Genomic DNA, 23,299 nt, shown 5'->3' with positions numbered 1-23,299 from the left:
TCGTGAATAAAAGACTCCCTCAGTTAATTCATCTGAAGATTAATCAGTTATTTAACAAGGCTGATAGTTATGGCTTCAAAGTTGAAGTATTCATCGTATTTTCTGTAGTCTCCCACGCCAAATACGCGACTTTTTGCTTCGTATGTATGTATGTATGTATGTATGTATGTATGTATGTATGTATGTATGTGTCAGGTCACGTATGAGGCTCTCATAAGTGCTACTGGTAACATGTAATCCAGTACAACCTGTTGCAGGGTCGGGTTGCCGGCGACTAAACTGGCACCCCTACCAGGCTATCCTGGTGAGGAGGGTTGCTAGAAACCCAACAGGATTAAAAACAAGACCTGTTGAAAGCTCGGATGGACCTAGTGCAGGCTCAACGGCTATCTAGCAGTAGCACTGGTACGCAGAATTTCCGGGATGGTGTCCGGCGTACTGAAAGACCACTGGGAGTGAGGCGCCCCTCAGCTTTTGTTGAAGCATGTCTAGGAGAAGGTCACTCTGATATAAAACCAAATATGCAGGGAATGGCACTGGACATTTTGGGGATCTTTGGTTTGTGCTAGAGATCACGGTGCTCCCACATCCCTGAGCCTGCGACTTATATTGTTGACACCAGACATCTTGCTCCGGCTTGTCTCTGGATAATGTCAATAAAGTGGAGAGGGTCTATGAGGTGTTGTGCAAGCCTCATTGGATCTAAAACTCAGCACAGGCATTGCCGACCTCTGCTCGTTATGTGACACTGTAAGTGGTCCATGTCTCACTTGAATAAAGAAGTGCAGACAATACACACACTTTATAGACACTGATTTTTGTCTGTAGGGAAATACCTCTATCCGTCCATACTAGCTTTTCAAGCTTTCCAAATGCAACACTTCCCTTTCCTATTCGATAGTATATCTCTGCATCTCTTGACAATGTGCTTCCTAGGTAAATAAAGGTGTCAATGACTTCTAACCTTGTTTCATTCACAAAAATGTTTGGTTCAGAATATGTTTGTCCTGGCACGGGAGTAAACATTACTTTGGTTTTCCCCAAACTAATTGTGAATTCAAAATGTACACACGCAGTGGAAAATCTGTCCATTAAATGTTGCATATCCCCCTCTGAGTGTGCCAACAAATCAGCATCATCAGCATAAAGTAATTCTCTTACAAGTATTTTGAAAGTCTTTACTTTGCAGTTAATGGGTCAAATTAAAAATACGACCAGATTCCGATTCCCCTGTTGCAATCCTTGAAAGCATTCCAAAGTAATGCAGCAAAATAAATAGAGAAAAGTGTAAAGGCAGGAATATCTCCCTGTTTGACACCGTTGTCCACTGAAAATTTACGAGATAGCTCACCTGAGCTTTCATGTTTTTTGTGTAGTTCCTTGAAAATGCTCACAAAATGTGTTGGATAACCAGGTTTACACAAAACAATCCATAATGCCTCCCTGTTTACCGTGTCAAATGCCTTAGTTAAATGTATGAAGACCTCGTATAGTAGTATTTGTTCCTCTAAACATTTCTCTTGAACCTGCCTCACAGAAAATATCATGTCCATTGTTCCTCGCTCAGGGATGAAACCACACTGTTCTTCAGGAGTCACATGTGGACACACATTCTCAACAAGACGATCTAACATGACCCTTGAAAGTATCTTCCCGGTATATGCCAGAAGAGTTATCCCTCTAGAATTACTACACACTGCTTTTGGGCCCTTCCCCCTGTATATAGAAATCAGAATGCCATTTATCCATTCTTGTGGCATAGAAGATTTATTACAAACTCAAGTTATCAGATTATGAATTTCAGACGAAACATGATCCCCACCTGCTTTCAGAATTTCAACCGGAATACCATCCAGTCCAGAAGATTTACCTGATATCAGTTTACATAATGTCAGATTTACTTCTTCAATGGAATGTGTATCATCCATGTGTTGCACAATATCTCTTTGTGGAATGTTGTTTATGATATCCATGTTCACAACAGATAGATTGTGAGGAAGATCCGCAAAGTGCTCTTTCTATCTGTTCATTATTCCAGGAGAACCTTTAATAACCTCATTTCCATCTTTCGACTTCAAGGGAACATATGACGATGAAGATTGCGGTCCAAAAGCTTGCCACAACTATAGAAACTTTTAATGTCTTTCCTGTCATAGGCTACCTGTACTTCCTCAGACAAATTTCTCCACCAAGTGTCTTTAAGCCTCCTGAGTTCTTTTTGCAAGTCTGCAAAGGATTATTATTATCGTTATTGAGGCGGCAAGCTGGCAGGAACGTTAGCACACTGAGTAAAATGCTTAGGGGTATTTTGTCCGTCTTTACGTTCTGAGTTCAAACTCCACCGAGATCGATTTTGCCTTTCATCCTTTTGGGGTCGATAAATTAAGTATCAGTGTAACACTGGGATTGATGTAATCAACTCATCATCTCCCTTATTGCCCTTGTGGCAAAATTTGAAACCATTGTTATCATTATTATTATTATTATTCAATAGTCTTATTTTTATCACGTGCTTTCACTGCACTACCGAGGGCAGCTCTGTGTGCCTTGGGTATTGCTGTGGTTCCTTATGGTGTGCTCTTGTTTTCACTATATTGAAAGTGTTTTACGTAGGATGTATGCAGTGTCTAGTAGTGCTATTTTTTGTATGTTATATACATATACTTGTAAGTCCTTGTGTTTTTGTTATGTATTTGTCTGAATGTTTTTTTTATCATACCTAATGTGCCTACTATGATAGGAATTGTTTCTGCTTTTAGACTCCACATTCGGGTTTCCTCTATTTCCAGATCTTTTAATTTTGAAAGTTTCTCCGTTTCTTTTAGAGAAACATTGTCATCTGTTGGTATTGATACATCGATCAAAAATCTTTTTTTTTTCTTGTTGATCTCTGACAACTAGATCTAGCCTATTGGCCTTAATTTATCTATCTGTGTGTATTGGCATTATTATCATTGTTGTTGTTGTTGTTATTAAGGCAGCAAACTGGCAGAGTTGTTAGCATGCCGAGTGAAATGCTTAGCGGTATTTTGCCCATCGCTATGTTCTGAGTTCAAATTCCACTGAGGTCGACTTCACCTTTCATCTTTTCGGGGTCGATAAAATAAGTACCAGTTGAATACTGGGGTCGGTGTAATTGACTCATCCCCTCCCCCATAATTGGTGCCCTTGTGGAAAAATTTGAAACCATTATCAATAATATATGTGTGTGTGTGTGTGTGTATATATATATATATATATATATATGTATATTTGTGTGTGTATGTGTAGAACGACCGTGAGAACCAAGGAGAATGGTGACGAATGGAACGGCTCCTTTTAATGCATCGCACGGTCGACACAAATATAATAACATAAGCGAGCTTACATATAAACGTGAGAAAGTGCCAACAAGGAAAAGAGAGAGACACAACCGGTTAAGATGAATAAAGAGAAAGTTTTATTAGAGCAGTAAACTGTGTGTCTGTGTGCGTGAATGCGGCATAATAACACAATATAAGACAGGCCGTCATGTAAACAAAAGAGTGTGTGCATACAAGTATGTGTATGTGAATGCAACAGAATACAGAGAATAGAACGAGTCTATAACAAGGACGTTAAGCGTCCTGAACACAAGGCTAAGAAATACCAGTTCTTAGTTAAGGTACACAGTAGATTGAAAGTCTGTATATAAGAAGTTGTGGCGTCGAGGCAGAGCTAAGTCACATGTCGTGAAGTTGAGGTTTCTATGCCGAGCCGGTTACTTGATACAGGGGCTTCGCAGGTTGAGTTCTGTTAACCTTGGTGAAGATATTTCACAACAGTATTGAGTGAACCTGTGCGGGCGCTGTTTGGTTGCTGTGTACATAGAGACGTTGTGTTGACGTTAGCGACGAAGCTTGTAGTAAAAAGTTGAACGGTGGTGTTGATGTCGTCGCTGGAAACTGGCTGGCTGGTGCTCTGTGTGGTCAACGACCAGACCTCAGAAGGTCTGAAGCCGTGACAAACTGGAGTGGATGAAACAGGCTATTTTATAGGAAAAAATCGGCTCCAGAAGGATCAGAAAACACTCTCTCATGTGACCTTATCAGAAGGCCATGATTGATTGGTATGCACCCTGGCGCGAAACAGAACTGGTGACAAATGCCACGCAAATTACAGCCAATCAGGGTGACGAACACAGTAGGGTCCAAGGTGCAGCCGAAAGCTAGATGTTACTCGCTACATCCGCATTTGCAAATATACCACCGAGGGAAAATTGATTTATAAACAATATTATATGTCGGAGTCAGCAGTTGTGATGATAAAAAATTATTGTCATAATTGCATGTTGTAAGATGGGAAAGATGAACAATGCATGAAGTTTTAAGGAAATATTTATTTACCGTTACATTACAATACCTTGCCTCGACAGGCAGGTTATGATAAATACAAAAGCATGCGAAGTGAAGTTTGTGTTTGTGTCCTCTTCATTATCTAGTAGCAATTACAGAGAGAGATAGAACGATGTTGTAAGAGAACAAAATTAGAGCTAGTGAGAGTTGTAGTGTGTGGGACATTGTCTCACAGTTGCTGACAGTAAACTTCATTTCTCCCTCTGACCAAGGTTCTAGCTGGTCAGCCAGACTTTGTTCTCATTGAGTCATCACCATGTGACTGGACTCGTTGAATCGTCACCGACTGGTGACTAAACTAACTTTTTCTTGAGGTTTTCCTGCTTTTAAAAATATCTAGAAGGATAGACATATCATTGAGAATAATAGATTTAGTTGGTGGTCTTGTTATCTCTATTCTAGCTTTTGGTGGAGTAGAAGAGGTTAGAAAGAGTCAAGTGGTGAAGACATTATTTCGGCCTAGCTAAAGGCATCTGGAAAATGTAAAACTGGTGTTACCGAAAAACCATTGTTCCACCGTGGGAAAAGTTCTGTTGCAGTGTTAATTTAAATTTGGCTATGGTGGATCGAATCCACTTCATGCATGCAAGATCCACTACATACGGATATTTATTTATTTGTATCTGCATATAGACTTCTTAATAATCTATTCTATAACTCATTTAATCTTTGTATTTGTATATACACTCCATCTTTGTAAGTATATACAAGCATGAAGGTATGTGTGTGTGTTTGTATATATACATACGTGTGCACGTGTATAAATATATAAAGCACGCGTGTGTGTATATATATATATATATATATATATATATATATATATATATATATATATATATATATATATTTATATTTATAGATCTATACCAAAATTTGGTAAAAATGTTGTATCTGTTATCAACGTAGCAAAATTCTCACATGTAAGGTTGTTAACCGTACAATTTTGTGTGCATATCAATTTAAATAAGAGCTAAAAGACGATCCATTGTACTTTAATATGACATATGATCATTTTGATGCAATATCCAGACTAACTCATGCATATTATAAAAATATGTATACTTCACATTATTACACATGCTATATGTTAATGCAAAAGATATTGTGTTTATTGACTATCTTCAAAACGATCACACCACCAATGGAATGTTCAATGACAACTTGCTAAGGCAGTTACGAAAAGCCACCAAGACCAAGCGCCCTTTCTGATGAATGGGGTCTTGTTTCATTAGGACACTGCTTCAGCACACAAGTCCTTGGTTTCAAAGGCTGCAGTGCATGACTGTCTTTGAAATGGTTGATCACCTTTCCTAGATTTGTGATTTGGTTCTATCTGATTATCATCTGTTTCCCAACATGAAAACACTCAACTGGGCACCAGTATCGCTGTGATGATGACATCTTATCTGCTGTTGATGACTTTTTTGTCCAACAGGATAGCTTATTCACCAGTGCGACCCAAGCACTGCAATTACTGATGGAAGTGTGTGGACAGTAAGAGGAACTATGTTAAAAAATTAACTTCATTTGGTCCCATTCCATGAATATTTCAGCTTATGAAGATTTCAGCCAACCCTCTTAATAATAAAAAATTATTATTATACCTGTATTTGTTTTAATGTTAACATTAAAAAAATCCACTTTTTTCGTAAAAAAGTTTGGATCTGGGTTTGCACCCGCTAAGCAAATTTTGTTCCCGGGCCACTGGGTGCAGGTATCACTCGTGGTAAGAAGCTTGCTTCCCAACCACATGGTTCAGGGTTCAGTTCCACTGCATGGCACCTTGGGCAAGTATCTTCTACTATAGCCTCAGGTCAATGAAAGCCTTATGAGTGGATTTGGTAGACAGAAACTGAAAGAGGCCTATTGTGTATATATATATATAAAGATTTACTTTTCGTAATGAGATAAAAACCAAGGCTGTGTAGATTTTAGAATATTTATAAATAGAAGGTCTTACACCTGTTTCCAGGATATTTATTATATCCCTTCATAGGAGACGGTGTGAGAAGATGGTTAAGCAATAGTTAATTTAGATAAAGAGTGAATTGGATGAACGAAAATAGATGTGAGATATATATACACACGCTGATATTATGACCTACGTTGGACCCCTTATTTGCATAATCACCGAACCTGGAGCTTAATTATGGTCTATCCATAGCACTTACTCAGCATTACCTGACACCTCTGGGTCTCATTGACACCACTACCGCTCATAACCTCTATATATATATATGTATATATTTATGTTTGTCCTTCTACCATCGTTTCACCCCCATCATTTGACAACCTATCTTGGTGTGTTTATATTCCCGTAACTTAGCAGTTCAGCAAAAGACACTGATAGAATAAGTATCAGGCTTATAAAGAATAAGTCCAGAGTTCGATTTCTGTGCCTAAAAGGTGCTCGAGCATGACCACAGTCAAAATGACTGAAACAAGTAAAAGAATTAAAGGATATATATATATATATATATATACACACACACGTATTATGTATGTATGTCTTTTTAATTATTATAAATCTTCCACTGTGCGGGGAGCTAGTTTCCAACAAAGATACAAGGCTCCATCTTTGGTATGTAGTTAGCACAGACAAATACACATTTGGAACTTGAGAAAAGTCTTGCATATTTTTACTGTCCCACTCACAGATTGCAGTTGTAATGTACGAATCAGCCAGTCAATTTCTTTTTCTGAAAATCCCAGTTTATCCAGATTCTCCTTTAAGCATTTACTAATAAAACCTAGTGCTCCAATTATAATTGGTATGAATATGAATTAATAGTCTGGATATAGAAGCTGGAGGTTTCGAAGCAGTTATCCATAGATATCCTCTTTTTCTTTGATTTTTATATCTGCAGGGCATCTGTGCTCTATGATGGTACACACCTTTGCCCCTCTGTCCCAAACAACAATATCCTTATGCTTACATGTGACAGAAATTTTGGTGGGAATATTCCACTAGTATTCCCTGAGTTGCTGTTTATGAATGTATTCCATAACAGAGGGATTTTCTAGGTTTATTTCAGGACAGTCTTTTTTGCGGATGGCATTGTAAATTGATTTAGCAACAACATCGTGGTGCATAGGGAGGTAGTACCATAATGATATTTTAGGACAGCTGCTGATCACATGCATGATGTCTTCCACAGAAACATGACATAGCCTACACATGTGATTGCACCTTGGTATTGCAAGAGCATCACTGTCTCTCTTATTCACCAGGTACTTTGCAGAAATCTCCTGTTTCTGGATTGCAAACACAAAGCCTTCAAAGTGTAATGTGATGTAGTGGTCTTGTGTCCAAGAGAGGCTGCGCTACATGTCAACTCTACTGTCTCCTTTAAGCTTCTGGACAACGTACCCATGCATAGTCTTTTTTTTTTTGTATGCTGAGTGCTTTCCATCCAGGTCTTCTCTGAGGTAAGAGAGCCCAGCTGTTTTGGGGGTGTATAGGAGATTATCAAGAAGAGAGAGTTTCTTGAGAAGTTCACTGCCAACTCGTACAATGTTGCTCACTTTACTTATGAAGATTCTTTTGTTAGTTTGTATGTATATATTTGTGTATACATGCTTATTTGTGTGTATTCATATGTATATTCATGTATGTATGGTATTTTAAATTGTAAACACATAAAATGGAAAGTTTTTTAATCTGTCAATTCTTTTCCAGTCTCACAATCGGAGAAACCAGGTGTCTTTACCTGAGCGTCAACCCCGGGTTACAAGTCCTCCACCCATTACCAAAAGCGAGGAAGTCAATGAAGATTATCCCAAAAATGAATATGATATTCTACCGAAAAGAGTAAGTTTGAGTTCATAGATTTTCTTTAACATTCAGGTCTTGATTTCAAGTTCTCATCTTAAAAGTCATTAATAGGAAAGCTCATCAACATGGTGACTGATTTTGAAAGTGTTTTCCCCTATTATATGAAAACAAGGTACTTTAATCAATATTTCACTCTTTGCAGTCAATGAAAACATGTCCTATTCTCTCAACTGTAGCAAAAATAGAATTGTCAAAAATAGAATTGTCAAAAAGAGACCGAAAAAAATAACCTAAGTCACTGTGGAAGTGCAGGGTGAAGAAAAGTATAAAATTATTGTGTAAATATAAGCCTAATACAAAAAAATAATAAAACGGCAGAATTCAAAATATGTAAATATATTTGAAATTATGTGAAATTTAAAATATGGCTAAAAGAGTGCCTCAAATAGGTAAAGGAAATACATTAGTGTATAGCTGTGAAAATTAATATGATTTTTGCAATGATAAGCAACATAAGGCATTTTAATAATAGAAAATCTAGTAAAGGATCCCTATAATCCCCAACAATTTAAATTCCTCCCTCAAATAGACACTACTGTCAGAGAAGTCATAAGATCAAGAAACTTTAAACTAGATGTATAGAAAAGATAACAAATATATAATTATGGTCGAGCTGGATATGGTAAAAGAAATTGTTTGAAAGGTTGCATGGCAAGCTTGAGAGTATATGACAATATTGTCTTTCCCCATTAATGCATGGACACTACCCAGGTTCAGGTATCTCAGTTAGGATATTGTTGCAGTATAGAAGGCAAGAATGTGAAATCCGTTGATATTGAAATACCTGAGAAAACTAGAATTAGTATTCAGGAGTAAGAAAATGTTGAAATCGCTGGTGAAACTACTGCGATGTAATGGAAAGAGAGCCGTAGAGGAATTTCTATGAAAGTGTCCTAAGAGATTTATAAAAAAAAATGAAAAGCATCTGAAGAAGCACAACCCCCTACTGAGATATGAATCTGAAACTTCAACTCTTTCACACCAACTTTGCAACTGTCGTTCACTTTCCATATCCTCTCTCAACTCTCAATTTTCATTTCATGAGCCATTTGTTGAAGAGGAGAGCTCTGCAACAGCTCTTTCAGCATCACTCATCATGGCTATTTCTTCCACCTTAACCTCAAAATAGAGTGAAAGGATGGCAGTAGAGCAATTTTAACAACAGACATAGCTGAAATTCTGATCAGATCTAACACAAGATGCAGTTGTTCAACATAATCCCATAGGTTAGTGATTTATGGACACTGAATAGATTCATTGAGAACGGTTTCATCCTTCTCAACTCATTTCATGCCTTTCTGTTTGGTAGCTTCTGTTGTACCATTATATATTATCTTGAACCAATAACACTTCTTTGAATGAAGGAAAAGTTGCCTCATTATATTTTCATGGACGTCCAGAGTATTCCTCATTATCATGTATTTTATCAATTCTTTTTAGAATGCAATAATGAATCGATGGCCGTTCCATTGACTCCTTGTTGTAAGCTTGTGAGCATCTAACCACTGTTCATTGCCATCCTGGGTGTAATATATTCAGTCCATACTCTGAACTGCAGCTTTGAGATATACTGTGAAAAGCCAGGTACTTATTCTATCAGTCTCTTTTGCTGAACCGCTAAGTTACAGGGACGTAGACACACCAACACCGATTGTCAAGTGGTGGTGGGGACAAACAAATACACACACACACACACATTTATATATATATACAACAAGCTTCTCTCAGTTTCTGTCTGCCTTTGGTCAGCCAGAGGCTATAGCAGGAGACACTTGGCCAAGGTGTCACGCAGTGGGACAGAACCCGGAACTATGTAACTGGGAAGCAAACTTATCACATAATCATGCCTGCGCCTCTATATGTATAGAAAGAGAAGAAATGTAATGTTGGTTATAAGGGAAGCTGAATCAGAGGAAAGTTCTGTATGCATCTACTTCAAATCACATAGATTTACTTGGAATTGTTCCATACATCTTCTCAGAATCACATACCATGCACCCGAATTGATACGTCAAAGATTCAAGCCTTTTAAATGTCTCTAGTATGTAGTACATTATGTTTTAAAGCATAGTTGCTTAGTTTGAACAACGCATTGGCAGTGACACTATTTCTAATTGAATATTTTCTGTCTTTAGTTTCTTATATTCAATTTAGGTTGACTTTACACGTCACATTAGCATTATCAGGTAACTTAATGAATATCCTGTCTATGAACCACTCAAATGACATGTTACGATGAATCAACATAGAAGATTGACATACTCGAGAAATACATTCAATATCTGTGAGACAGCTGAAATTATCTGAATAAATTTAAGACGATTTACACATCTCTGATATACTAACTTGTAAGCAATTTTAGTGCATGTCTAGGATATCACTCCAATCTCTCTGAACCTGATGAATGGATTATTTGCTAGAATATTTTCTGACATCTGAAATAATCCCTCCTTGCAGCTACGGCTGCGTCATAAATAGTCACCGACATTAGAGCACCACATTAACGAATCCTTATTAAACATTCAGAGTCAAGAGGAGAAAAGATGGGAGGCTGCCCGGATCTTGATCCTTTGAGATATCTAAAAGAACCTGACAAGAAGCCAAGCTCTGCTTTCACAAAGGATTACATTTTCAGTTCTTCCATATTTCTTTGTTTTGGGTTCTTTCCCCCAGACATTCTTCTAGCACCAACTACTAACCAGGAGGAGGGTATTGGAATTTTAGATTTGGATGTTAGGTTGGTTTTGTGATGGAGTGCAAGTTATTACCCGAATGAAGTGTAATGCTTGGCATGCCTCTTCCATGGCCACTTGTACTACTGACACATAACATCTGCCCTGTTACAGCATCATTCACTTTCAGCCTACTGCATCTGCTGTGAATAAAATATTATTTTTTTGTTTTGCACATGTTCCAATGTTTTCTCATTTTTGTTGTTACTTTTCTTATTTTTGTTGTGTCTGCTGTTCTAGACATGTAGACCCGGATGCCTATGTATGATACATAACCCCGTTGTTCTAGTTACACTTGTCTACTGCTTTGTTGAGGACTATACTGCTGAGCACATTAACATAATGTGGTTTTCATTGTATTCAGAGAAGTATGACAGGTTGCAGGTTTTGCATACACACTATATAATGTGTTCCTGCATATCTATAAAAAAACACTGGTGGCCACCAATAGAATCAGGAAAAGTAAATCAATTCAATGACTGACAATTTCTAGAGGTCTGCTGCCCAATGTAGTATTTAGAACTAATGAGACTACTGTTACTGCTTCTGTTTTTGTGTATGTTATTTTGTATTTGTCTGGACTGTGTGGAAAGTATAGCAATTTTAGGACAGTATATAGTGTAGTAGTGTTCTGTATATTTTAGATGTCACTAGATGTTTTGTAGGTGATTGAATAGGTTGTGTTAGGAAACCAAGTGGGTTGCAGCTTTTTGCAGAAGCATAGTGTCAGATAACCTATCATTTTAGTATATTTGCCTCATTATGTTAGTGGTCTATGGGTGAGTTCATCTGTAACCTATATACATTTTAGGTAGATGTGAAGAGCACTATATGGTGTTATTCATTACTTCGTTATAAATAAGGAAGAGCTGGAGAAAGAGCAAGAGAGAGGGAAGAAGAGAGCGAGAGAGAGAGGGGAAAAGAGAAAGAGATGGAGTGAGAAGGCAGTAAAATGTTAAAAAGGTTATCTCACAGTGTAAGATATAAAAAAAAAAACGTTGTTTTGCATTGAATTAAAAGTAGTTGTTTAGTTGAAAAGAATCTTGGAGACTGCATTAAAAAAAGAGAAGTTCTATATATATATTAAAATTGGTATTTTAAAGAATTTTCAAGGCAATGGAGACTTTAATCCTTGTTTTCTTCAGTAAAATTTCACCAAATTGATAAGCAGCTTTCTCCATTACAGGATAAATTCTTTGTAAGGAGTCTTGATTAGCTGCATTTTCCACAGAATCATTCTTCTCTATCAGCCGACAACAGCTTCATCTCATTGTTATTATTGTCACAAAAATCATTATTATGAAAGAATAAATATAAAAAAACATTTCAGAATTGCTGTTACTAAATGTTGATATTTTGGTTAATATTCCAGCATAAACCATCGACGCCGCCAAGTGTGAGGCAGCATAAACCACCGACGCCACCTAGTGTGAGGCAGCATAAACCACCGACGCCACCAGGTGTGAGGCATCATAAACCACCAACGCCGCCAAATGTGAGGAAACAAACTCAAGAAAATGATGATGAATATCTGGTTATGGATTCAAATGTAAACAATGGTAATGGAGATGTCTATGAAAACTACGGAATAACAAGCGATGATGTCTATGGAAATGTTGAAGAGGACGATATTTATATAAACAACTGAAACCAAATTGCTCCATACCTTTGCACAGGCAAACGTATGACTCAATACATTAAAGTAGCACATGAACTTTATATAATTGTGCACACATATAAATATAAAGATAAATACACTGAGATATTTAACAATTAATTTCCTAAAATCAAGGCTGAGAATCATTTCTTATTGTAGCCGGATACACAGCACTTGTTGAGAAATATGGTGTAGATACCAAGGGTATGAGTCATCAGTTCTGAATGAATAAATAAATACATCTGTGAAATATAATACTCTTTCCCTCACTAGTTTATATACACACACACACACACACACACACACACACACACACTCACTCACTCACTGCTCAAAAATATACATATATATATTTAAAGCTGTGTATATAAATCTGCACATGCGTGTATATATATATATATATATATATATATATATATATATACATATGAAGAAGGTAAATGCACAGAATGTATATATTCTTTATGAGATAAAATATATAGTCAACCGGCTTTGCTTTTGCTAATCATGACAAAGAGATTAGTGAAAATATTACAACTTTATGGTACCATAAGAAGTTTTCAGTCCATGTCAGTAGCAGAAAAGTTGTTTCATAAAACAACTTTACAAAATAACTTTCCTGCTTCTAAAATTGACTGAAAACTTCTTATGATACCATAAAATTGTAATATTTTCACAAGGCGGTGTCCCAGAATGGCTGCAGTCAAATGACTGAAACAAGTAAAAGATAAAAAATTATTAGCAAAAGCAAAACCGGCTGACTACATACATATTTTATCTCATAAAAATATATACATTGTGCTTTTTCCTTCTTTTTATTTTTGTAAACTAACCACGTGGAGGAAAAATATCTCCATCGAAGTTATTTACTGTGTGTGTGTGTGTGTAAAGGCATAACTACAGATGTATACCTCACCGATTTGTTGCCTCATAACTTAAATAAAATGGATACTTTTTCATGAAACTTTCAACAAATAATTGCTTAGGTCCTGTAGATTGAGTGTATGTAAAGGTTCGTCGAAAAAGTTTTCTGGTGGGGTTGGGGAGAGGAGCTTCAGAAAATTCTCACAACCTGACATTTTCCCTCCTCATAACTTCCAGGAAAACGGGTATTTTTCTCCGTTTTGACAGGGATTTTTTCCAATTTTTTTTCAGTGAAGTCTTTGGAATGATGGGAGGCATCTTTTCATGAAAAAAGAAAAAACTTTGAAAATTTATGATTTTTTTCTTCACTCCCTCATCACCACAGTCCCAACCAATATTGGCCAATTTTTTTTTTTCATTACACACTTAAAATCCATGATAGAAACATTTTCGATTTAAAACAAAAAATTGTTAATAATTTCAGAGGAAAATGTGTGATTTAAAGAAGGTCTGGCAGTTGTTTCTAGCACACCCCAAGACCTCCCTCCTCGTATCTTTCTCACTCTCACATCTATTGATGTTTTTCAATATTTTTCTCCCCATAAACACATTTTATGGAATGATAATGCCAAAGTAACACACGCATAGTCTATAGCTGGGATATAAGCAAAGAAAAAGAAAACTGGTAATTTTAATTTTTACTCGCACCCCAACCGTGTGAGACCATGTCATCATCATCATCATCATCATTGTTTAACATCCGCTTTCCATGCTAGCATGGGTTGGACGATTTGACTGAGGACTGGTGAAACCAGATGGCTACACCAGGCTCCAATCTGATTTGGCAGAGTTTCTACAGCTGGATGCCCTTCCTAACGCCAACCACTCAGAGAGTGTAGTGGGTGCTTTTACGTACCACCGGCATGAAGGCCAGTCAGGCGGTACTGGCAACAGCCATGCTCAAAATGGTGTATTTTATGTGCCAGCCACACAAGAGCCAGTCCAGGGGCACTGGCAACGATCTCGCTCGAAAGTCCTTAGTGTATAAGAAAAAGAACATTTTCTAACAGGAAATTATGCTATCAAAATAAATCATCTTTTACATACCTCTTATTAAAATCACTCCAGATAAATCCCTGCAATAATCTTCTCGGGCTCTCCAATATTTTAGAATTATATAAAGAGAAACAATTGGGAGCAGGAAGTGGTGCTAAAAAAAAAAATCATAAATTAAAAAATTTTCCTTTTTTCTATAGCGTAAATCTGTTTATGATGGAAAATATTGAAAGCACCAATACGTATTTAAGTGAGAATAAAACTAGGGTGGTCTTGTGATGTGCTAGAAACAACAGCCAAATCTCCCTTAAATCACACACTTTTTCCTCCACCCCCTTCCAAAAAATTTTGCTTACAGATTTCTTTGTAATCATAATCTACACTGTTTGAAAGGTATTTGTATAAAATTTCGTTAAAAAAATACTCGTTTTCCTGAAAGTTATGAGGGGGGAAAATGTCAGGTTGTGAGAATATTCCGAAGCTCCTCTCACCAATCCCTCAGAAAATTTTTTCCAACAAATCCTTACATACACTTACATACTTACAGGACCTAAGCAATTATTTCTTGAAAGTTTCATTAAAAAGTATCCATTTTTCTGGAAGTTATGAAGCAACAAAGTCGGTAGGGTATACATCTGTAGTTATGCCATATGTATGTATGTATGTATGAATGTATGTATGTATGTATGTATGTATGAATGTATGTATGTATCTATCTATCTATCTATATATATATATATATGTATATATATCAAATATCTGTATATGATGGTATGCATATACACACAAATGTAAGTCAATTATATATGTATATATACATACACACACACTCTCTCTCTCTCACATACACATGGGAAAATATATATGTATGTATACGTATTTATGCCTATGTGTACGACTAGATGTGTGTCCATGTTTCTATGTGTGTATATATGTATGTGTGAGTATATTTATGTTTATAGAGGATAGATATGCATATGTGTATATACTTTATCTGTACCTATGTTTATATCTGTGTCTTAGGCCCATCTGTGTTGTTTGTCATTATCTTGAAGGTTGAGGGTCCTACCTTTGTTAATCTGTTTCTTTTGTTTCCTCTGATATGTTAGGTATAAGTATGTCATCACTGTCTTTCACTTCCTAAAGTCTTTATCAGCACATAGAGACGCACACAGACTCACTCACATACAACCCCACCCAGTGTTGCCAACTTAAAATCACAATTTTATGCTAAATTTCAGTAGAAGAAATACCAAAAAATGCTAAAGACTAATTATATCAAAAAGCTTAATTTTTATCTATTTTCCTTAATTATATTCAGCATTGAGAAATAATTTCTTGAATTTCACTGATTTGATCACTTTCAGCTGCAGTGCCTAGGTCTTGACTTCTGAATACATTCAAGGTCCCACTCTTGTTAATTATGTGTTTTTGCAACATTTGCCACATCTTTTCTGACCATATTTTATAGACAGCATAGGAAGATGCATTTTGTTTTTCAATTTTGATTTCATTACACCCATACTACTGAACAACTGTTCAACTTCTGCATTTGAGTTTGGCAATGTCAATAGATTAATGGCAAAATCTGCAATATCTCTAAAAGGATTTCCTCCAGTAGCATCTTTATATTCCAAGACTTCCAGCCAGAATGTTTTAAAATGTTTTAAAATTAGATACAAAAATAAAAGGTAAAGTTCATTCCTAGAATCACAAAACATTTCATGTAACGTTTGTGCTGTAAAGCATTTTTCTTTTGTAATTGTAGTTTGGAAGTGACTTTGCAATTCAAACCATTGGCTTAAAATTCTATTTACAGCTAGTTGTACAAGAATTCAAAATCTTCGAAGGCTATTTATCATTGATAGCAAGGTAAAGTTGTTTGTAGGCACTTGGTCTTGTTGAAGAATGAGAGAACCATTTATAGGTTTCGGATACTAAAAATTCTAAATTTATGGGCAGATATTCAACACAAATATGGGATACTGTCAGCCGTAAAGAATGACATACACATCTAAATAGAAGTAATGATGGAACTTCTTTTAATTTCTGGAAAACACCATTGTTGACTCCTATCATTGCTCTAGCATTATCAGTTCCTATAGTCGGTAAATTTTTATATGTAATTTCTTTTTCTCTAATTAAAGTTTTAAGGCATCTACAATGCCATCTGCATCACATGTTTCTAAAGATACCATACTGAGATATGTATGTACCACTTTTTTGTGAGTGTCACTGTAATATATGTTAACAATTCCTAACAACTTGTTTATCAATATATCATTGGATTCATCTAATAACAAGCTAAATTTCTATCTCTTATATCAGAAATCAAATCTCCATCAAAATATGGAGCTAGAAATATTTCTCACAATATTTGCTCATTTTGTACGATACAACTTCACTTTCGACATAATATCACTAACATATAATTCTTACATAACTCTATTAAGTGATCACAGCTATTAAATGATGACTGGCAACAAATAAAGATTGCAAAATTTGCTTCAAGCATAGATGTCTTATCATTTTGGTTTTAATAAAATTGGTAAGAGAAATCATTTGTTGTGGAGTTGATACCTTATGTTTCTTTGCTTCACAGTGGCTTACTAAAAGAGAATATTTTGCCAACATATTACATCTACAATATCTGCAATGTGCTTTAGATTGGTCACTAGGTACTTCACACAACCACTTAATAAATGCTGGCATCTTAAGCCATTCCTTTCAGAATTTTTGCTGGTACAACTGTGTTTTTACTTTGTTCATTATAATGTAGTGGGAAGCAAGAAAATAAATTGAATGATTAATAAAGATATAAAATTGAAAACACAACTTATCAGTTTGCGTGCACACACTCATCCGTGTGCACACACTCATCAGCGTGCACACACTCATCAGCGTGCACACATACTCGTGCACACACACACGCGCACACATACACACCCACACACAAGCTGGCCACCACATCGTCCAAACTTTCTGAAATCTTTCTCCTCTTCTCTTTCCCTATTTTTCAGGTTAATGCGTTGTAAGTGTCTCTGCCTGTCTCTGTTTGTGTATTTATTTCTTTTATATCTTTTACTTGTTTCAGTCACTTGACTGCAGCCATGCTGGAGCACCACCTTTAGTCGAACAAATTGACCCCAAGTCTTATTCTTTGTAAGCTTAGTACTTATCTTTTGCTGAGCCGCTAAGTTACTGGGATGTAAACACACCAACATTGGTTGTCAAGCAATGTGGGGGACAAACACAGATACACAAATACAAACATACATACACACACATACACACACACACACACACACACACACACACATATATTTACAACGGGCTTCTTTCATTTTCCGTCTACCAAATCCATTCACAAGGCTTTGGTTGGCCCGAGGCTATAATAGGTGTCACACAGTGGGACTGAACCTAAAACCATGTGGCCGGGAAACAAGCTTCTTACCACACAGCCACACCTGTTCCATTGATCGGATCAACTAGAACCCTCGACGTCGAAAGCGACGGAGTGCCAACAACATGTTCAATTATTTGAATGATATTTTAAAAATATTTATAACTAAAATTAAACTATAATTTTAAAATTAAAGTTTAATTTTAGTTATATATTTTTATATAGAATTGTTTAATGTTTTTAATTTTTTAATTTTTAATCTCAATTTTGTAATTTTTATAATGCATCCTTCTTATGATTAGCATACCTATGTCTAATAAGTGACAAGTATTAATTTGAGTCCTTAATCTCTGATTTAATTAAGCCACTTTCAATTTAGACTTTATTTTATGTATATACTTTATACTTTTAAAATTGCTTTATCTGAACTTTCTTATCCAAGTTTGGAATATAATTATTCCTAACTTACTGTCTTCTAATGTGTAATGGAATATTCTCAATATTCTCCTTAGTGAATACCATCTTTCAAAATTTTTCCTTTAGAATTCTCCTTAACTCAGCATGTCTTCTAATCATTCTAGGCATTAAGAGAGACTCCCTTTAATCATGAATGACCATGGGATTGCACCTAGAGAGTTACCCTCTGAGGCACAAGTCCGGGCAAGGATGTTTGTGGAAGGCCAGCAGTTGCCCATGCATACCAGCCTCCCCTCTCCACACCACTGATGTTATCCAAGGGAAAGGCAAAGGCCGATACAGCTTGACACTAGTGATGTCGCAACTCATTTCTACAGCTGAGTTAGCTGGAGCAATGTGAAATAAAGTGTCACATGATTGTAAGCTCGACACTCTAACCACTGAGCCATGCGCCTTCACACTTAAGCATAGTAGCTAAACAAAATAAAGTAACGAGAGCAAAATTTTACTTTTTTGGAGGGAAAGAGAGAGAGAGAGAGACATATAGACATACATACATATGTATACATGCATATATACATACATACATATATATATATATATATATATATATATATATATATATATATATATATATATATCATCATCATCATCGTTCAACGTCCGCTTTCCATGCTGGCATGGGTTGGACGATTTGACTAAGGACTGGCAAACCAGAAGGTTGCACCAGGCTCCAATCTGATCTGGCAGAGTTTCTACAGCTGGATGCCCTTCCTAACGCTAACCACTCCAAGAGTGTAGTAGGTGTTTTTACATACCACCGGCACGAGGGCCAGTCACACGGTCCTGGCAATGGACACGCTCAAAATGGTGTTTTTTATGTGCCACCTGCACGGGAGCCAGTCCAGTGGCACTGGCAACGACCTCGCTCAAATGATTTTCTAACGTGCCACCAGTACAAGAAGGCGACGCTGATAATGATTACGCCCAAATGGTGCTATTTACGGGCCACTAGCACGGGAGCCAGACACCTGCTCTGGCAATGAACATGCTCGGACAGTGCTGTTAGTGCTCCACTGGCGCAGGTGCCAGTCGTCAGGTTCGGTTATATATATATTAGAAAGATTAAAAAGGATTTCGAAAGCTGGTTTGAAATCCTTTTTAATCTTTCTTACACCCATTTATATTAAAATATGCTTTCACTTTAGCATTCTTCCTTATTATTCTTTCCTTTGCTATATATATTTATATATATATATATAAACAATATATGAGTATATGCATATATATGTACATGTATGTACATACCTTAATCTACATGTACATATAGATACATATCTGGGTACATGACGTTGCAAAAAAAAAACATGGATAAAATGATAAAGAAGTTACAAAAAACAAGCAGGCCACATAGAGGACATATCCTTCATCAGTTGCCACCATTAAAACACTGGCGTTTCGAAGAGTTAAGGCAGGACGCATCGTTAAAATGGCTCTTCCCACGAACACAAATTAATTTTTTTTCGTGGATGATAGTGGCGGACGAAAAACAAGACAGGAAAACGAAACGGTGAAATAAACAAACAAAAAGGCTGTATAGCCAGACGTGGAGAAGTGTGTGTATATTGAACGCTGTGAAGCACGAACAGGAGAGGCGAAGAAATGCGTCCGAAGCTTAGGGAGTCAGAGACCGAAAAGAAATGGCATCCGGACATATGTGACCAGCGAGGGGTAGGGAGAAAGGGTAGCAGAGGGAGAAGAAGGGGAGGAAGTAGAATATAAGTGAGCAACGAGAGGTAGAGAGGGAGAGAGATAGTAGTAGTGACGGGGAGAGGCGAAGGACGAGCAACGAGATAGATAGATAGATAGATAGATAGAGAGAGAGAGAGAGAGAGAGAGAGAGAGAGAGAGAGAGAGAGAGATAGTAGTGACAGGGAGAGGCGAAGAACAGTAGAAGGAAGAATGAGACGGGGAGATAAATACAGAGACAGAAAGAGTCGCGTCAGAAAAATATAGTTCAAAACTTACTTGTAAAGTTGACGCGTGCGTTCGATCAAGTTTGTGTATCTGTGTCTCCCTCACCTACCATTGCTTGACAACCGATGTTGGTGTGTCTACATCCTGTAACTTAGCGGTTCGGCAAAAAAGACCGATAGAATAAGTAGTTACAGACAATAAGTTCTAGGGTTGATTTGTTCGACTAAAGGTGGTGCTCCAGCGTGGCCACAGTCAAATGAGTTAAACAAATAAAAGAGTAAAAGAGTACTGACTGTTATTTTCCAACATTGACATTTCACATTATCTTTTCTTTCTTAGCATTAACCTTTTTCTGATGAATGAACTTCTTAAATTGCAAGAATGACAATTCATTTTACTACAAAGAAAATGATAATGAATTGTAGTGGTACATTCCACATCATATTCTCTCTCGCTCTCTCTCTCTTTGTATGTATGTAAATATGTATGTATGTATGTATATATATCACTCTTTCTTCCTGTTTCTTGAGTAACGCTGCGATGGACTGGCATCCCGTCCAGCTGGGGGGAACACACACGCCATAGAAACCGGGAAACCGGACTCATGAGCCTACCTAGGCTTTAAAAGGGCGCATAAATAAAAAAAATGTATGTTTGTATGTATGTATATATATATATATATATATATATATATATATATAGGAAAGGAAAAAATAATAAGGCAGAATGCTAAACTGAAAGCATATTTTAATATAAATGGGTGTAAAAAAGATTAAAAAGGATTTCAAACCAGCTTTCGAAATCCTTTTTAATCTTTTTTACACCTATATATATTAAAATATGCTTTCAGTTTAGCATTCTGCCTTATTATTATTACTTTTTCCTTTCCTATCATTTCTCCACATGCGATTAACACAACCCCACCATTTACTGACTTATATATACATGCATACATATTTAGGAAAGTGGGTTATATATCATTAGATATACACCTAACTTTCCTATATTAAATTAGAAGTGAACTGAACGCAGAAACTCCAAACTGATCAACAACAACAAATATTTATTGTACGGTGGAAAATAAAACAGCCTCCAATTGTCCAGTTTTAGAGTAGCCTGAAATGTAGATGTACGGTTCCTCAAGCTGGTGTCGTTGTAGAGACAACTTGGTTCAACCACACTCAAATGGGAGAGCTTGCTTAGACGTCTTGCTTGGTCGCTGTCATGCCTGGTAAAGAGATAGAATAGCAGCGGGAACGCTTGGTTGTTTAATTCCACGCATGCGCACGGCGTTACTACACATACATACATACATACATACATACATACATACATACGTATATATATATATATATATATATATATATATATATATATATATATATATATATATACACATGATGGGATTCTTTCAGTTTCCTTCTACCAAATCCACTCACAAGGCTTTGGTCGGCCTGAGGCTGTAGCAGAAGGCACTTGCCCAAGGTGCCACGCTGTGGGACTGAACCCAGAACTATGTGGTTGGTTAGCAAGCTACTTACCGTACAGCCATTCCTGCACCTGTTAATTTTTTTTATTAGAAATATTTTTTTAAATGTTTGAATTTCTAAGAAGTGTAGCACAGCCATGGTATTGGTTGTCAGAAGTGAAAGTAGAAAAATCTGATGTCAACCTTCGTTTATTTACGTCATGTTTATACCTTCGTTAACTTACGTCGTTTATTTATGTATCACCACGCTGTTAGGTTTATAAAACAAATGAAGTTCAGTTTAAAGTGTATAAATAAATATATTTCATTCCATGTTCAGTTTAAACTTTATAAATAAATATATATTTTGCATTATTCATTATTGATTTTAAAAACAAATCACATACACTAATCAGCACCACCAATGACCACCGCCCCCCCCCCCCCCACCACCACCACTGTGCGTAATTCAAAGTTGTTCACTTTGAAGTCAACACGTGAAAAAATTAGTTGAAGGATATGCTCAATCACCTTCCTGAAACAATAAACAAAAACACCCTACTAGTATCCTTCGATGTAGTCAACCTCTATTCCAATATCCCCCACAACCTAGGAATAGAAGCAATTCAATTCTGGCTAGAGAATTACGCCAACGAACACCTTCATCGCATCAAAAAAGAATTCATGATAGAAAGGCTCAAATTTATCTTGGAGAACAACTATTTTGTCCCATGCATACCAGCCTCCTCTCTCCACACCACTGATGTTATCCAAGGGAAAGGCAAAGGTTGATACAGCTTGGTACTAGTGATGTCGCAACTCATTTCTATAGCTGAGTTAGCTGGAGCAATGTGAAATAAAGTGTCACATCCTTCAAAACATTCCCCTGGTAAAAAAGGACCACAGAATGAACTTAATCCTTCAAACACACAGCATTATAAAAAGCAAGAGACAGGCCAAATCTATGAAAAGTCTCTTAACACAAGCTCGAATATGCTCAACAACAACACTGAAGCCGTCAGTAAAAAAATGCAGTAGACCCAACTGCGGGATATGCGTCAAACAGAGACAATGTTTCACAGTGAAAAGTAACTTCACATGTACTTCGGAGAACCTGATATACGCACTAACCTGCTCTGGGTGTCAAGAGCAGTACATAGGTCAAACAAAAAATAGTCTGTGTCAACGGATGGCTCTGCACAAATCCCAGATCAAAATTCCGAAAAACAGAAAAATAGCATTCAGCCAACACATCGATATTTGCACCAATAACAAAAATCCAAGCCTCAGAATTTTACCCCTCTATCAATTCCAGAGACGATACAACCTACAGCCAAAGAATTAGTAAAGAGTCTCTCTTTATCACAAAATACAGATCCCTTCTGAACGCATCTACAACAAATGACATATCCACCACGACCTTAGAATAACACACACGCAAACATTATAAACAATACATTCAAAAGGGATTTCTCAAGAATTCAAATCACTACTGCTGTCAACAACAGGTCATTTTC

At 36.6% G+C, this 23,299-nt stretch overlaps 1 protein-coding gene across 3 annotated transcripts in view; it reads left to right on the top strand.

Annotated features, from left to right (window-relative positions):
• LOC106870246 (uncharacterized) overlaps positions 1–12,852 on the top strand; it is a 78,424-nt gene extending 65,572 nt beyond the window's left edge. For 2 of the 3 annotated variants that reach the window (XM_089348907.1, XM_089348908.1), the window contains exons 3-4: positions 8,053–8,184; positions 12,313–12,741. In XM_089348907.1, the coding sequence (XP_089205033.1) occupies positions 8,053–8,184; positions 12,313–12,588 (408 nt within the window). In that variant the 3' untranslated portion in view covers positions 12,589–12,741. Of the gene's footprint in view, positions 1–8,052; positions 8,185–12,312 lie in introns of all 3 variants that reach the window. The other variant, XM_014916263.3, reaches the window with a different exon arrangement.
• The last annotated feature ends 10,447 nt before the right edge of the window (positions 12,853–23,299 follow it).

This window comes from Octopus bimaculoides, chromosome 3, assembly GCF_046866305.1.
Source record: "Octopus bimaculoides isolate indiv1 chromosome 3, ASM4686630v1, whole genome shotgun sequence".
In the NCBI taxonomy this organism is placed as follows: domain Eukaryota; kingdom Metazoa; phylum Mollusca; class Cephalopoda; order Octopoda; family Octopodidae; genus Octopus; species Octopus bimaculoides.
The sequence above is the reverse complement of the archived record's forward strand: the minus strand, read 5'-3'. Positions and strand labels throughout refer to the sequence as shown.